Genomic DNA, 17,064 nt, shown 5'->3' with positions numbered 1-17,064 from the left:
CTGTCCAGAATGAAAAGAGAGAAATATGATATTATTAACAACTGAGTCTTTCTGCTTGTCACGGTCAGACATTATTCTGATCATCGCTAGGAGAGGCTGTGAAAAACAAGATCGTGGCCAACACCACATGTCCTAACGCCGACTCATCCCAGCTGCTGCTGTGCTGGCGAGAAGCACGACGGCTGCGGCCACTCGCCATCTTACCCGTGTGCGCTCGCCGCCGTTGTCGTCAGCAGCGACTCCAGCGTTCAGAGCCGAGGGTTTTTCCATCCTCCAATCTCACAGCAGATCAGTTCAAAGAGCGCTCTAATTATAAAGAGGCTCGAGGGCACGAGGGGGGCAGCCGCAGCGGATCTGAAGCGCACAATATGCAAAGAGCGCTGGTGATGACAGAGCTAAACTGGTTGTTATTTGACACCCTTACAAATTCACATTACAACTGCACCAAGCCTAATAATCCTGCCAACACTGTGGTTGTACCTTTTAAATTCTCGTAGACCCCAGTGACGCTTTGTTTTTAAGATCAATTAAAACTAATTTAATCGGCTCCGCTCGTCAATATCTCTTTTCATTTTGTTGCCATCTAAATATTGTTTGTACCCTCAGGGCTCCACAGCTCATACGCCGGCCACGTGGGGCAGATGGATCCAGAGCTGAGGGCGGCGCTGTCTCCAGACTGCCACATGACGCCTGTCTTCGACGAGCGATCCTTCCACAGCCCTCTGTACCATAGCCCCTCCCACGACCCCCAGGGCTCCCTCTACAGGACAGGTATTGCACTCACACAGGTTCTTCCGTACAAGCGACGGAACAAGACTGTTTAGCTGCTTTAGTATCGTCATGAGAGAAGATTATCTCTCTAAAAATCTGTGGTGGGAAAATGGAAATCACAGTTTACAGCGACAGCAAACTGTTGTTATTACCGCTCCCCGAGGTCAGAACTTAATTAGGCTGAAACCTTTCATGTAGCCTGCCGCTTCTTAATTGAAGCCTTGGCAGAGTCATTTCAAGCTGAGCGCTTGGTGGGGTTTGATAGTGGAGGATCTGAGGAATCGTTTTGGTTTCGTTTAAGACGAGACGTTAAAACAGATTTGTATCGAGGATTTTAACCATCTAGTTCATTTAATCACTTACGGTATATGGCATGGTATGATTTCCCCTTTGTGTTTGACCTTGGCTGTGTTTTGATCTGCATATCCTCCAGCCCTGACGCTGCTTTTCCTGGTTTCTTTCCCCTCAGGCATGGGGACACTCCCTCGGGCCACAAGCCATTGCGGCACGCTGCCATACCAAAGAAGCAGCTACGGGCTGAGCACTGCAGCTCTGTACGTCGACTCCTACAGGGCGCCCGGCGAGCCCGGCTACTCGCACCGGCACTCGGGTCTGATGGACCGGGTTGCTACACGCACCCCGTCCATCGAGAGCATCCATAAGGACCCTAGGTATGCACATAACCACGCAGGCAACGTCCACACTAATACGATTTCATTTACACACACCGGTTTAATGTTGAATCTCCATAATGCACACGTTCCTCTTTCTCTCTCCGATCAGGGAGTTTGCCTGGCGGGACCCCGAGCTGCCAGAGGTCATCCACATGCTGCAGCATCACTTCCCCTCCGTCCAGGCCAACGCCGCCGCCTACCTGCAGCATCTGTGTTACGGGGACAACAGGATCAAGGTGGAGGTAAGGTGACCGGACACACGGGACAGACATGAGTCAGTCCTCAGGTGGAGGGAAGGGCTTCCTCACTCAAAGGTTTCACTCCTGAGCAAGGAGAGTTTACCTATCATCCTTAACATATATCATTAAATTATAATTTGATGAACTTATATATTATGATTAATTAATATATACGTACATCTCAAGTTGTTCAAGTAAAATAACATTTATCTAAATTCTTGATATTTTTGATAAAGGGATTGTGTTGCTCACTAACTCTCCAGCAGATGTCCCCTGTTGTGTGTGTGTACATTATCTAACAAGTGTACATGCTTTGAAATTGCCTTCTTTTTTTCGATCGTCACTGCCGAACTTGAAGCCGAAGCACCATCTGCTCCAACCAAACTTAAAGTAACGCCGGTGCCAAATGTGCTGAAGCTCCGACGCAGTGAAAGGATGCATGCTCTCTCTTTCCTCGGCTTCCTGTCCACAATGGTGCAGCGTCTCACCACAGCCACTTTTGGTGCCATTTGGTTTGTCTGTGATTTTAATCAGCCTTTCGGAGTGGCCTGGACCCGCGCCTGCTCATTTAGCCAGAGGAGAAGGTTCCCGGTGATGGTTTGAAGACAGAATGAGAAGCAGACTGGTAGCGTCTGCTGCTCTCCTGAGACCAGTTTGTTTATCGAGATGACACAGGGAAGTTTTTGAACATGTCACAGTGACGCTCTGCAGGTTTCACTGCAGGTTTCGTAACAACATATCTCAGGAAATACGGCATCGCCAAATGAATCTTTTCTTTTTTCCTCTCAAAACTGACAGCTCTTTCAGTTTGCTATAATAGTTTGTGTTGGAAATTTAAATTGGAATTTTGAGACCCTCAACTGCTTGCTATCCATAATCACCTGAAACAAACCAAAGGATAAAACTGTGTCATGTAATTTGAATTAAAAACGATGCCAATTTTTATGGGAAATGACTTGTGCCATGGAATTAATTGTCAGAAACAGATATATGATTGACAAAATATTTCTCACTGTATTTTCCAATTATTTCCTTCCTAGAATTTATCAGGATTCAATAAAACAGCTGCATAGATTCTATACCTGTGGTCATTATTAAAAAGAGCTTCTCATCAGGAGTGTGAAGGTGACCTCCTGTGGATCTGTCAAAACATGATTTGTGACAGTGACGCTCATCCCTTTGAATTTGAAAGACATAAATCCAAAAGTGACTGGCTGCAAAATGCATTTTCCGTTCCCCCCCCCCCTCCGTTTCTTTCGCATGATTACATTTCGTTTCTGTGATCTGGAATTGGAGGAGGGGAAGCGCTCTGCTCAGTGTCTAAACGTGTCCTGCGACGTCTGGCTGCAGAAATTTGAGGCAAGATGGTGATGAACATTGGCCACAGCTTCAATTTGCACAGAATAAAAACTGCTCTGATTAAAGACTTGAGGACCCAAAGAGACAGGAGTGTGTGTGTGGTCATGTAGCTCAGCTTCTTAGAAGATGGAATCTCATGAGAATCAAGGCCACTACTTCAGATTGCTGAGTCCATCCTCTATCAGACTAAGCAACTTGGTTAGGATAAAGAACGTTCTGGGTCCAAAGCTCATTTAACTAGTTTTCTCAAGTGAAAATGCACTAAACATATAAAACGTCCGTCACTACCATTCCATCCTCCTTCTGTAGCGTAGAGGAAAGGCTACACCTCTCAATAGCACAATGTTCTTGGTTCAAAACCCACTGAAGTTACCTTTTAAGTTCTCTTGTGAAAATCCCCTCAACATATACAACGTCCGTTAAAAGTATTCCATTGTCCGTCTGTTGTGTGGAGGAAAGTCTACAGTTCTTGATAGCAGAAGGTTCTTGTTTCGAAACCTGCTTTAGTTAGCTTTAAGTTCTCTTGTGAAAGTTGTACTCTACATATAGAACATCCATTAAAGGTATTCCATTGTCCTTCTGTAGTGTGGATGTAATGCTAAAGGTATTTGGACCAGAAAGTTTTTGGTTCAAATCTGACATAAGACAGTTTTCCATTCTAGCATACTCCATGCAATAAAAAAAAAAGACTTTACTAAATTTTGAAGAAAGCAATGACAATTGTCTAGCTGAAGGGCTCTAATGGTTAGAAGCCTGCCTCATAGACCCTTAGCCCTGGGCTCAAGTCTCTCAGTTGGAGGATGTACTGCTACATCTGACAATGTGGGTTAAAATAGTCAAAGTTTCAAAGAAACTTCATGCAGCTGTCTGATGCAGTGGCTCAGACGGTCCGATTGTGGGCCATTGGTTCAATTCTTGCATCGGCCAAGCAATTTTCAATGCCAAAACCCAACGCAAATAGTCAAATGTTCAAAGAAAGCATAGACGTTTGTCTAGTTCCATGGCTCAAATGGTTAGGAGCCTGCCTCATAGACCCTTGGACCCGGGTCAAGTTACAGGATGTACTGATACAAATCGGAGAATGTGGGTTCAATATTTATTATTATTATTATTGTAAAGTTAAAAAGGCCAGAAGAAGCGATTTAAAAGCGAAGGATGCTCGGTGGCGTGAGGGCTTTGTGTGCTGGCTATTGAGCCAGCCAGCCAGGCTAGGAGAGGCTGGTTCAAATCCTGCCCGAGTAATTGTTTCAAGATATGGGTTTAGAGGAGATAGTGGGAAGAGATTTTAGTCAGAGTGGTATGTTTCAAAAAGATTTTTTACAAAACATATCTCTGTTTTACCTTTCTACTCTGGCCCCCTCTCCTACATTAAGCTCCTCCTACTCTTTTTACTAATCTCTTCCTGTATTATCAGATTAACACACACACTCACAAACACACACACTCTCTCTCACACACCAACCCACACTGTGTGAGCGTGTGTGCCACTCTGACTAACTTTATCAGTATTTTTTTTTGACTACCACCTCTTCCCTTTAAAGACTCCTCCCATTTAAAAATCCTCCCAATCTGACTATGAACTCCTCCTCCTATTCTAACTACCTCCTCCTACTCTGTATACCACATCCTCCCACTGTGATCCACTACGTCCTCTAGTGATATGTCGTGCATCAGATACTCAGGCAAGGTTTGAACAAGCCTCTCCTGGACTGGCCGTCCGGCTCCATAGCCGGCACACAACGCCCCCACGCCACCGAGCATCACCAGCATTTGGAACTTCTCTCCTGGCGGTTTTAACTTCTTTTAAATTCTATTGTCCTTCTGTAGCGTAGAGGAAATGCTACAGGTCTCGATAGCAGAATGTTTTTGGTTCAAAACCTGCTAGAGTTAGCTTTAAGATCTCTTGTGAAAATTGTACTCTACATATACAACGTTCATTAAAAGAATTCCATTGTCCTTCTGTAGCGTAGAGGAAATGCTACAGGTCTCGATAGCAGGATGTTCTTGGCTCAAAGCCCGCTGAGGCTAGTTTTAAGTTCTCTTGTGAAAATTGTACTCTACATATACAACGTTCGTTAAAAGAATTCCATTGTCCTTCTGTAGCGTAGAGGAAAGGCTACAGGTCTCGATAGCAGAATGTTCTAGGTTCAAAACCTGCTGAGGTTAGTTTTAAGTTCTCTTGTGAAAATGCACTATAGATGTAGAACATCTGTTAAAAGTAATCCATTGTTCTTCTGTAGTGTGGAGGAAATGCTACAGGTCTTTGAACCAGAACATTCTTGGTTCAAGTCTGACCAGAGACAATTTACATTCTCCCACTCAAATCCATTCTGGGGCATTTTGTATTAGTAACATGTTACAAATGAACAAGACAAATAGAACATCTGTTAAAGTCACAAAGGAGACCTCCGCTAGCCTGGAGGAGATGCTGTGGGACTTGGCTCCTGGAGGTTCCTGGGTCAAATCTGCCCAACTGGCTTTGGCTTTGGCTGTGTAGGGGAGCAGGGTGTCGGCAAGCAGGTGGATGATGAGCGAGCAGGTGGATGATGATAAGACAGATGAAAGACTCACCTCAGGTGAGTCCAGAAATGTGTGTCTGGCCGGAACTGGGTTCTCCAGAATAGTTGCCTTCTCCCATGCTTTGCATGGGAGAAGGCAACTATTCAACTACCTTAAAAGCGTTCTCCCATGCGATGCGAAGCATGGGAGAACGCTTGTAAGGTAGTTGAATAGCTAGTTGAATATACATTATAGTATTATAAGTATTTTAAGTGCTGAGTGCAACAAAACAGTCTCTTTTAACTAAGTTTTTTTTTTAATTTTTAATTTAGTTAAGCCTTTTTTTAAATTGCATGGAGTATGTGAGAATGGAAAACTGTCTAACGTCCGATTTGATCCCAGAACCTTTTGGTCTACAGACCTGTAGCATTACCTCCACACTACAGAAGGACAATGGAATATCTTTAACGGATGTTCTATATGTAGAGTACAATTGTCACAAGAGAACTTAAAGCTAGCCTTAGCAGGTTTTGAACCAAGGACCTTCTGCTACCAAGAGCTGTATACCACAACCTCCCACTCTGACCCACTCGGGCAGGATTCGAACCAGCCTGGACTCGCCGGTTGGCTCCATTGTACACACACAAAGCCCTCACGCCACAGAGAACCTCTCCTGGCACTTTTAACTTTACACTCGTTATCTTAATCTTGATAAATATACTGCAGCACATAAATATTGAACCCACATTACATCCTTTAACTGAGAGACTTGAACCCGGGTCCAAGAGTATATGAGGCAGGCTCCTAACCATTTGAGCCATGCAACTGGACAATCTTCTATACTTTCTTTGAACCTTTGACTATTTGCGTTGGGTTTGGGCATTGAAAATAGCTTGGCCGATGCAAGAATTGAACCCAGGTCCCACAGGGTCGGGTTCACCTTCTAACCGTCTCAGCCACTTCATCAGACAACTGCTTTAAGTTTCTTTGAAGTTTTGACTATTTGCGTTGGGTTTGGCAGATTTCACAAGAGAACTTAAAACTAACCTAAAAAATTAACCTTAAAGCTAACTCTAGCAGGTTTCGAACCAAGAACATTCTGCTATAGAGACCTGTAGCCTCTCCTCAACGCTACAGAAGGACGATGGAATTGCAGTAATGGACTCTCTATATGTATAGTGCATTTTCACTTAAGAAAACAAGTTAAATGAGCTTTGGACCCAGAATGTTCTTTATCCTGACCAAGTTGCTCAGTCTGATAGAGGATGGACTAAGCAGTCGGAAGTGGTGGCCTTGATTCTCATGAGATTCCATCTTCTAAGAAGCTGAGCTACATGACCAGACACACACGAGTCTCTTTCTTTGGGTTCTCAAGTCTTTCATGTGTATACCTTCATAATTCCACTCAGTCTCAGTGAGGAGGACTTGAGAACTCTGAGGGGTAGAGTGGTCGTCCTCCAACCTGAAGGTCGACAGTTTGATCCCAAGTCTGACCCATCTGCATGCCGAAGCTTTGTTATGCTGAACCCAGAATAACAAAGTGCTGCGAATAAATGCACTGTATGAATGTGTGAGTGAATGTGTGAACGTAAAACTGTACTATAAAGCGCTTTGAGTGGTCATAAAAGACTAGAAAAGTGCTATATAAACACAATACCATTTACAACACAAAAGGACAACAGCCTTACAGCCATGATATTATTTTATAGCAATTTAAGAAATATAATACAACCAGAATAAAGGTAAACTCCCTGTATAAACAGCAGGGCTGAGTGAGCATATGCTGTAAGTATAAAAAAGTGCGCAGGTGATGTCTGTGTGCATAACAGACTAATCCTTCTGTACTAATGAGGGAAGACAGCAGACTCTAAAGTTTACTAGACCATTGATGTCACAGTGTACTGACACATTTTCAGCTGCTGCTAACTTGTAAAGCGAGTGTGTAATTTCCTCTTTCATCGGTCCCTGGTCCGCAGGTGTCTCACCTGGGCGGCATCCAGCACCTGGTCGACCTACTCGACAACAAGGCGGCGGAGGTTCAGAAGAGCGCCTGCGGGGCCCTGAGGAACCTGGTGTACAGCAAGGCCACCGACAACAACAAGGTGGCGCTGAGGAACTGCGGCGGCGTGCCCGCGCTGCTGCGACTCCTCCGGAAAACCACCGACAACGAAGTGCGCGAGCTGGTCACAGGTACGGCAAGTCAGGTTACATTCATGGTTTTCTCCCAAACTAAGATGAATACATATCCTACCACTTTGAACACCTTCACAACTTTAATAAATCTTGAATAGAAAAATCTGTAATGTCAAAAATGGGGGTTGTATATCACTTGCCCCGCCCCTCTTCCCAATAAGCCAATCATCTGCTTTGAAATAACAGGAAGCACATGGATCCAATCCCTACACATGTCTATAAGAAGCATTTAAGAGACCTTATTTAAACCTTTTCCTGGGGCAAGATTGCCAGACTTTTTAAGCAGTTTTTTTTATCAGATTAAATCAGATTTAACACACGTGCAGTTTCTATTTGAGTGAATGTAGTCCCGGCTCTATCCCCATCTCTTCAGACGGGATCCTGGTTTTGTCAGCCTGAAATCTCTGCCCGAAGGCGCGTAACCATGGCTGCCAAGTGGCGAGACGTGTCTTTAAATAATACAAATGTGGGGAAAGTTTGCATCTGTACATTTGTATATCTCAGTACGAAGTTATAGAAATACGTGTAGGCTACTTTTGTTCTTTGTTCCCCGAGGGGTAGATTCAGGTGAAAGCTGCACGCGTGTCGACAAAGACAGATTCTGAATGCAAAATGCAACGCGATGCATTGTGAGTGGGTGTTTGCCTGCTAGCGAGGTTTGTTGTCTGGCCGGCAGTGTCTGAATCTGAATGTCGGCTGTTCTGTGGGAGGCGAGAGCGGCGGCGGCTTAAACAGTCGGCGCGCGGCGTTGACAGAACCGATCTCGGCACAGTCCTCGGGACAGATGCTAGAATAAAGTGCTTTGGAAACAGGATGCTGCCGACTGTGTCTGCAGCCACACATACTGTTTAATACCAGGAGATGAAGCTGCTAGACGGAGCAGATACCGAGATAACGAACACAGGAGAGGCCTCATACAGTTTTTAAACTCTGGGAAAGTTCCTGCCTTTACAGCTCAGGTGAAGACTATTAAAGCTTGTCTGGATCCACCATATCCCTACATGAAATACAATACTTGATAATCAGAAATATACCTGCAAATGTACAAATACATCAGTATATAAAGAAACTGTAGAACTGGACATTAGTTCTGCATTAAATCAGATTTTTACTATACGACAAACAGTTTGGGATGGAATCACATATTTGAAAATCCTTCGCCCCCTGCAGGTGTCTTGTGGAACCTCTCCTCGTGCGACGCGGTGAAGATGACCATCATCCGCGACGCCCTGAGCACGCTGACCAACACGGTGGTCATCCCCCACTCGGGCTGGAGCAGCGTCTCCCACCGCGAGGACCACAAGGTCAAGTTCCAGTCGTCCCTGCTGCTGCGAAACACCACCGGCTGCCTGAGGTGAGGAGTCCAGCACAGATTTCTGAACAGTTTAGAACAAAAGATAAATCCTGCCATTCGTCTTGTTATTTATCAAAGTAAATAAGGAGCTTTAACGAGCACATTTGGACAAATTAATCAGCACTTTGCTACAGATTTATACAAGTCCTTATAGTCAGATCTGTCCCAATCCACATTAATCACTTCTCGTTTCCTCATGAAAATACATTTAACAAAGTGTTCTGCCTCCTGAGCTTCATTAAATTGATTTTCAGTTTTTGAAATGCAAGGGCAACTTTTGAATTTATTAGTCGTCGGCACTCCTGTTTTCCTTTCTGATCTCCATCTTGGTGATTCTGTAAACCCACAGCACATTATCACGCTCGCACAATCCGTCAATGGGAGGCTCCCTAATGGAGATTTTATGCAAGCTTGAAGTCTTCAGTGTGCGTCTGATCACAGATCTTAAAAGAAAAGCACTGACTGGACGTTTCAGTGTGCAGCTCACGAAACTCAACTGACCTGAGCAAAGCATCACACCCCCGACTAATCACGAGTCAGTCTCTGCTGGAGGTTTTGGCATCATCATGAGATGACAGAAAGTAATATTTCACATGTAGTTTGACTCTTTAGTCCCATTATTTAACATGGAGGAGGCAGTATAGGAGTCTATACTGCAGCCAGCCACCAGGTTGAGATTGAGGCCCTTTGCCAAAGTAACTGGAGGAGGAGAATTTCAGATTTTTTTGATCCAGCAGCAGCAAGTTCTCACATTTAAGAAGCTAAAACCAGCAAATATTTGAACCTTTTGCTCTGAAAGTTGTCAAAGGAACTATTTTGCCGATTATCCTTTTTCTTTATTGACTATTAAACAAAGCCAGGTTTGATTTTCTCATGGAAACACACAGAGTCGAGTAGCAGAGATGAGACGTTGCAGCTTTGCTTGCATATAAATGCCATGTGGAGCTTGAAAGCAGCGTCCAGTGAGTGAATTAGACAGCCGTGCTCTGCAGTCCTGGGCTCTGATTGGCCCACGCCTCGGCTAAATCAAATTACTTAAACCTGCTGAGTGGAGACTCCCCAGTTCAATTGGGCTTGAGAGGAACGGGTGTCGTCACAAAGTCGTAATCATCATCCATTTCCTCTGAGGGACTCTAAACAACGCTCCTGCACACGGGAGCCTCCGGCGTTTCTCTACCCTCCCACCGAAGGAGGCTGTAGATTGATGGTATAGAAATGCATTGTGGGAGCGCGGGGCCGTTGTGCAGTCGTCTCATGTCAGCTCGCCATTAGCAGCGGCTGAGGGTTCCTATTGGAGGATGGGCTCCGTCCTTTACTGTATCCAGGCAGGTTTTCAGCCGCCCTGTGGGGAAATCCACGCACTGCACCTCACATCTCAATCTGTGTGTTTGTGTCTGTGTGTGTGTGTGCGTGTGTGTGTAAGGAACCTGAGCTCAGCAGGGGAGGAGGCGAGGAGTCAGCTGCGTTGCTGCGAAGGTCTGGTCGACTCCCTGCTCCACGTCCTCAAAGCCTGCGTCAACACCTCCGACTACGACAGCAAGGTGCTGCAAACCCCCCCCGACACACACAAACACGTGCACTTCTGTTTCATATACAGTTTCTTGCCTGAACCTAAATCCAGCTCAGAATGTGAACCATGTCATGAAAACACAATTTGATCATATTTCAAGTTACTGTTAATGTTGCTAATCTGACCATTACTACATTTCTATTACTGGAACTATTATAACCCAGTTCTACTAAATAGGTAACTATGGCCATTGTAGTTGTATCATCAATGATTGCATAATTATAATTAGTATTTCCAGGTAATCACTAAATACATAACCAGCTCAGTCCTATTTATTACAGGGATTCTATTTCCCTCCTTCTAGCGCCACCTGCAGGCTCACTCTTCCTTGTGTCCCCTCAGATTGTGGAGAACTGCATTTGCACCCTGAGGAACCTCTCGTACCGGCTGGAGGTGGAGATGCCCTCCTCTCGTCTCCTCGGCAACCAGGAGCTGGACACCCTCCTGGGCTTCTCCTTTCCGGGCAAGGAGCTGGACTACCTCTGCTGGGGCAAGAGGAGGCGCGGCAGGAAGCGCGGCGGCTGGCCCGACGACAAGGTACAAACAGGAGGGTGGGGGTTTTCCAGGAGGTGTTCAGCACCTGGAGAACCTTGAATTTATGGAGATGTTCCAGGTGTTGATTGGAAGTTTGTTTGTGCAGTGGGACGACGGGGGGCCGATCCCAGGCTTCTCCCAGCCTCTGAGAGGAGCCGAGCTGCTGTGGCACCCGATGGTGGTGAAGCCGTACCTCAACCTGCTGGCCGAGAGCTCCAACCCCGCCACGCTGGAGGGGGCCGCCGGGTCACTGCAAAACCTCTCCGCCGGGAACTGGAAGGTAAAGCTGCCAGATTGAGGCCAGGACAAGTATGTTATAGAGATAAGTGAACAAAGGGTTAAATTCTTGGCTTCAAATCCTTTAGAAAAAATGTTTCAAAGGTAAATAATCACGATTGGATTCCGTCAAGTTAAAGAAATTAACAAATGAGACTCGAAACCTCAACTGCTTAAGTTACCAGCTCAATCCTGAGTGGTGCATGATAAATGACTTCAAATCATCAAGGGAAGCAGCAAGAAAAAAGAAAACACCGAAATCTATAATGTGAAATAACCAGAGAATCCGTGTGTGTGCAGTTCTCGGCGTACATCCGGGCGGCGGTGCGGAAGGAGAAAGGTCTGCCCATCCTGGTGGAGCTGCTGAGGATGGACAACGACCGGGTGGTCTGCTCCGTGGCCACAGCGCTCCGCAACATGGCGCTGGACAGCCGCAACAAGGAGCTCATAGGTCCAATCACACGCTGAAACACACATGCACCCACACACCCACACACCCACACCCCCCCCAGTCAACAGATTGATACCAGTTCGGCTGAGAAGCTGAGAAAATACCATTTTCACACTTGGGTAACATCATCAGCTCATTGGAAATAGGTTTTCATATCAGAGGCCAGAATGACACGACGTCCATTCATATCAAGCAGGCTCAGGTTTGACAGAGTGAGAACACGGCGCCCCCTTGTGGACTAGAGTCGGAGAGAAATCCTGAAGAAGCTTCCACATAAAACCAAGTCATTCATTAAAGTGCCTGATATTCCTATTTTGTATCATTACAGTGCAATATTGTTTTGGTTTGCTGTCACAGTGAAAAAGCCACGGACTTCAACCTGCCCATTAGCAAACAGCAGACCGACCCAGTTAGAGAGCAGCTGGTGAACATCATGGAGCATTTAGCAGCTAAGGAGGCAGATATTTCCCTCAGGAGTTGGTAGAGTCCAAAAACAGGGCTTAGAAATTGGGAAATATTTGACTGAACGTACTCGACACCACTCCAAATGAATGCTAATGTTTCTAGATAACCGAGCCAGGCTTTTAATATTCCCGTCAGTCCAAATCAAGCATTATTTTGCTCTGTCTTCCACTGCAGGAAAGTATGCCATGCGCGACCTGGTGAACCGGCTGCCCGGCAGCAACCCGTCGGTGCTGTCGGACGACACGGTGGCGTCGGTGTGCTGCACGCTGCACGAGGTCACCAGCCGCAACATGGAGAACGCCAAAGCTCTAGCAGACAGCGGCGGCATCGAGAGGCTGGTGGACATCAGCAAAGGGCGAGGGAAGGGGTAAGAAACTGCAGACCAACGTCGACCTTTAAACTTGAATTACTTTTGATTTTAAAACAACAATTTTTCTGTGATGTTATATTTCTTCTCAGGTACTCGATGAAGGTTGTGAAGGCGGCGGCTCAGGTGTTGAACACACTGTGGCAGTACAGGGAGTTGAGGAACCTCTACAAACAGGTCAGCACCAGCACACAAAGGCAGTAATACCTCACAACATAATTCACGTATGTGGTCGAACAATAAAAGACACACGTGTAACCACAGACAGGATGTTAAACTTGCATCTTATTTTTGACTGGGCCGATGTTAACTGTGTGCAGGACGGATGGAACTACACCCACTTCGTCACTCCCGTCTCCACCCTGGAGCGAGACCGCTACCGCTCCCAGCCGACCCTGCCCACCAGCCCTCTGCAAATGTCTCCTGTTATCCAATCAGGTGAGAGATCTGGCGAGTGTGGTCCCAGATCTTCCTTTGCAATACATTTGGAAAAATCAAATGAGAAAAATATACTTTTGTGTTTTTTTCATCAGGCGGTAGTGCAACATCTTCTCCAGCGATGCTCGGGATACGAGGACACAGTTCAAACTATCAGAGGGCGCAGTCGTCTATGCAACTCGACACCTATTACGGAGACAACAGTTTACACAAGCAGCAGTACACAGGTTTGCATTCATTAGCCTTTACAGATTGCGTCTCTTAGGGATCTACGTTTGGGCCACTGGTGTTTTGGACTTATGTTTTTCTCCCGTCTGTGCTCAGGGTCTGAGAAGAAAACGCCGTATTTCATCGGGACATATTCTTCCCAGTCAGGGGAGGATCTGAGAAGATCCCAGGTCAGAACTTTCCTAACGTTTAGCCACATTTTTGTCGGTTGTCGTTTGAATCATTCGTTTTAAGTCACATTTTATGCAAACATGGCTCTAGCTTCTTAAATGTCAGCATTTGCAGTGACACAATCATTATTCCCTGGTCAATAAATCACCTCTTTGTTCCGGTCCCAGCACCCGGAGCCATTCTACGACGAGCCCGACAGGAAGAACTACAACAGCTACAGAATGTACCTGTCGTCCCCTCAAGGCTTCGGGGAGGAGCAGTACGACGACGAGCCGGTCCACCTGACCCCCTCCTCCCCCGACGGCTACGCCAGCCAGTCCCTCCGGTTCAAAGCCAACACCAACTACGTGGACTTCTACTCCACCACGCGGAGGCCTTCCAACAAGGCCAACAAGTTCACGGGCTCCCCCGACTCCTGGGTGTAGATACACAAGCGCGTACATCGCGCTTTGTCGTCTGTTTCTGTGGGTGTTTGTGTGTGGGGGGGGGGCGGGAGGGGGGTGCACACGGGTGCTGTATGAAAGGTGGAGGATGCATGTGTGCGTCTGTGTTGCAACTGTACTGTCTGACCAGGGCGGTGTTTGCCATGTGCGCAATCATGCAGATAAATTCAAACTGTCAATTTATTTTTGATAGATTAGATGATAGACATTTCAAAACTTAACAAATATTTAAAGTTTACTTAAACAATCACCCTTTAACTTGACCAAATTGAAGATTAGATTGTTACAGACCGCCTCCCGTTGAGTGCAGGTCGTTCAGAACTCCTCCCACGTCACTCTAACGCCTGTCACATGACCACCAGGTGGGCGACCCCTCACTGACACTCAGCTGTGAACGAACCCTCAGAGGTTTCCAACGTGGGAATAAAGGAATGAAGTTTTTTAAAAGAGGTGAGGAACTGAAGAAAGTGCAGTTGCCCTTTGAATTAAAACTAAATCTCCAAAACATATTTATATTTAACATTTTGAGCTTTTATCTGCATCATTGTTGATTTGTGGGCACGGAGACGGACGTAGTCAAAAGATGCTTCTTGAGAAAACCCGGCCCTGACCATGTTGTTTACCAGAGTGTTTGTTACCGTCAACTGATTTTGTTTTTCTCTGCAGTGAAAGTGTGCAGTGCGTTGGCTTTATAACACAAACACCGTCCGCCAGCATCACGTTGAATGCAAGCGAAAAAAGAACTTATCCCAGCTCCTCAGCTTGGATAAGTTCTGTAAAGAAATGTGACACCTGGGCAAAATAATATTTACCAGTAAGTAAGAACACAGGAGGAAATTCTTATCTCTGAAAATTACTTAAATATTATTCGACCCGAGGTTTGGAGAAGAGAAACTCGTTAATGATAAGTATCCTCACTCTCGGTGAACCGTTCAAGACTCAGAGAACCGAGGTTACGCCGTGTAACCCTTCGCCTCTCTGTAATGTTGGCCAACTAGTGCAGTATATCATAAAGTACGTGAAATATGTGACAAGAACATGTGAAAATCTATTTGTACAGATACAATGGTCTAACCGTCCTGTTACATTGTTGTATTCAATATGTAGAACTTTATATGTGATAGTGTGGAGAAGAGTTTTTCTATTATTTATCGATTCTTTTTATTAATTTACTCGTGACCTGACCAAAATACCCCATCTGTGTGTTCTGTCCAAAACCTGATGATGACGATGATGTGCAATGTTACAGAGGGAGATGTATGTATAGGGATTAAAGATTATATCATGACGACATCTGGAATCTTATTTAAAAGGAGACAAAAAAATGAAAGTTAAATAGATAGATCTTTATTAGCATCTGTTTTAGGTATATTCAGATATGATGCCACAGCCAAAAGAAACGAAGGTAACTGAAAACAAAAACAATTTGCAAACTCCAAATGTATCTCGTATACAGTTCCCCCTCCCTGAGCATGCCTTTCAACACGAGCTCTACTCCATGCAGTAACATTCACTTGTTCAGGGCGGACGTGGCGGACGTGGCTGTCCCGACAACCTCCCACCAATGATTAGACATCGAATGAGGAGGGAGATAATCTGGCTCAGAGTCGTGATGTTGGGAAAGCAATTAAACTGAAGCTCTGTCGCCTTAAGAGCCGCCCGGTGCTAATGTACATTCAGAAAACATGCTCAGCCGGCAGCACAAACAAATCCTTGACTAGAGGGAAAGGGCTCTCGTTCATAACAATCTTTTGCTTTTAGGAAGGTGCAGGGGGCATTTATATGTTAGTATATTTAATATTGTTGATTCTTGGTGGTCCAGGTGTTTCCAAAGGCACAATGTGTGGCAGAGTGTAAAAACAGACTTTTCAGCCAATCAGAGGGCAGGAATTTCAAGATGGGGTGGGCTTTAATTTGTCTGCTTTTGTTTTTTTTAACTAATTTAGGGGTTTAAGTCCTCTGACTTGCTGATCGGGAACTTTCCAGTGTCATAAAAGTCAATATAGGACTTCAATTAGAGATTTAAGTACAATTTAAATAGGCCTTCTCCTACTGTCCAAGTCCGAGGAACATCTGATTGGCTGGTCAGTGTCCCTGCAGGGCTACAGAACAATACAAGCAGGCAACAACTTATAATTTAAAAGTATAACAATTTCATAACTTAAAAATCCTGGAACGCAAATAGACGATAAAATGACAAAAACAAATCCGTTAAATTCAATCTTTACACTTTCTTAATACATGATTCAATTTGTGTCTTCAGGGGTGGGAAGCTGATGTAAGTTTGGATTTAAAAAAACTTTAGCGATATCCGAGGGTCATGAGATTTTATACAAACAGCACAGATTATGAAAATACGTTCTAAAGCTCGATGGCGTTTTTTTTTTGGACGATTGTCAAAAAGGACACAGCTCAATATATTTGTACAGAAATCAAACAGAGTATTTTGAGTGTGTGTGTGTGTGTGTGTGGGGGGGGGGGGGTCAACACATTACGAGCTGCATAAAGTAAGTGAATTTCATTTCCGCTTTAACTTAAACTCTCAAAGACCACATCCCCATCTTTTTAAGAAAGCAAATAAGCATATTTCCCGAAAGTAGTCTTACAAATGAATGAATGCTGGTTTAGGATTAAATTAACAATCTAGAGGTTGGTCTGTTTCAGTCGTAAGTGAAAAAACAAAGATGCAACAAGTCATCTGCTAAACTTTAACCTGTTGCATAAAGTTAGAAATGAGGCCTCTGATATCTACGCTGAGCAAACGAAATCGGTGTGTTGTTCAAACGACAAACTGTTGTGATGCTCTCCCGCTGGTACTGTAAGGGGCGGGGCTTGTGACTCCAGGTGGACTGGTCGGCATGCGTGGAGTCGCGTGTGGTCCGTCTGCAGGAAGGAACCAGAATAACATTAGAAAGATGCAAAAACAACAGTCTGCTGTTATATATCATGATTATTAATTATGTAACAAAAGGTTTTTAACGACATTTGAAACGACAAAGCGTACTCACAGGGTTAAAGTTGCTGTTGTGGTT

The 17,064-nt window shown here is 45.0% G+C and overlaps 1 protein-coding gene across 1 annotated transcript in view; it reads left to right on the top strand.

Annotated features, from left to right (window-relative positions):
* Positions 1 to 14,014, top strand: part of LOC132996695 (plakophilin-4-like) — a 31,519-nt gene extending 17,505 nt beyond the window's left edge. Inside the window, exons 7-21 of the mRNA XM_061067028.1 lie at positions 607 to 771; positions 1,241 to 1,442; positions 1,555 to 1,687; positions 7,519 to 7,732; positions 8,906 to 9,089; positions 10,513 to 10,630; positions 11,002 to 11,196; positions 11,300 to 11,473; positions 11,770 to 11,920; positions 12,560 to 12,752; positions 12,845 to 12,929; positions 13,073 to 13,190; positions 13,286 to 13,417; positions 13,515 to 13,588; positions 13,757 to 14,014. Of these exons, the coding sequence (XP_060923011.1) occupies positions 607 to 771; positions 1,241 to 1,442; positions 1,555 to 1,687; positions 7,519 to 7,732; positions 8,906 to 9,089; positions 10,513 to 10,630; positions 11,002 to 11,196; positions 11,300 to 11,473; positions 11,770 to 11,920; positions 12,560 to 12,752; positions 12,845 to 12,929; positions 13,073 to 13,190; positions 13,286 to 13,417; positions 13,515 to 13,588; positions 13,757 to 14,014 (2,396 nt within the window). The remainder of the gene's footprint in view (positions 1 to 606; positions 772 to 1,240; positions 1,443 to 1,554; positions 1,688 to 7,518; positions 7,733 to 8,905; positions 9,090 to 10,512; positions 10,631 to 11,001; positions 11,197 to 11,299; positions 11,474 to 11,769; positions 11,921 to 12,559; positions 12,753 to 12,844; positions 12,930 to 13,072; positions 13,191 to 13,285; positions 13,418 to 13,514; positions 13,589 to 13,756) is intronic.
* Positions 14,015 to 17,064: the final 3,050 nt, after the last annotated feature.

The sequence above is a fragment of the Limanda limanda genome, chromosome 23, assembly GCF_963576545.1.
Source record: "Limanda limanda chromosome 23, fLimLim1.1, whole genome shotgun sequence".
Classification (NCBI taxonomy): Eukaryota; Metazoa; Chordata; class Actinopteri; order Pleuronectiformes; family Pleuronectidae; genus Limanda; species Limanda limanda.
Note: the sequence above shows the minus strand (reverse complement) of the source record. Positions and strands in the feature narration are given on the sequence as shown.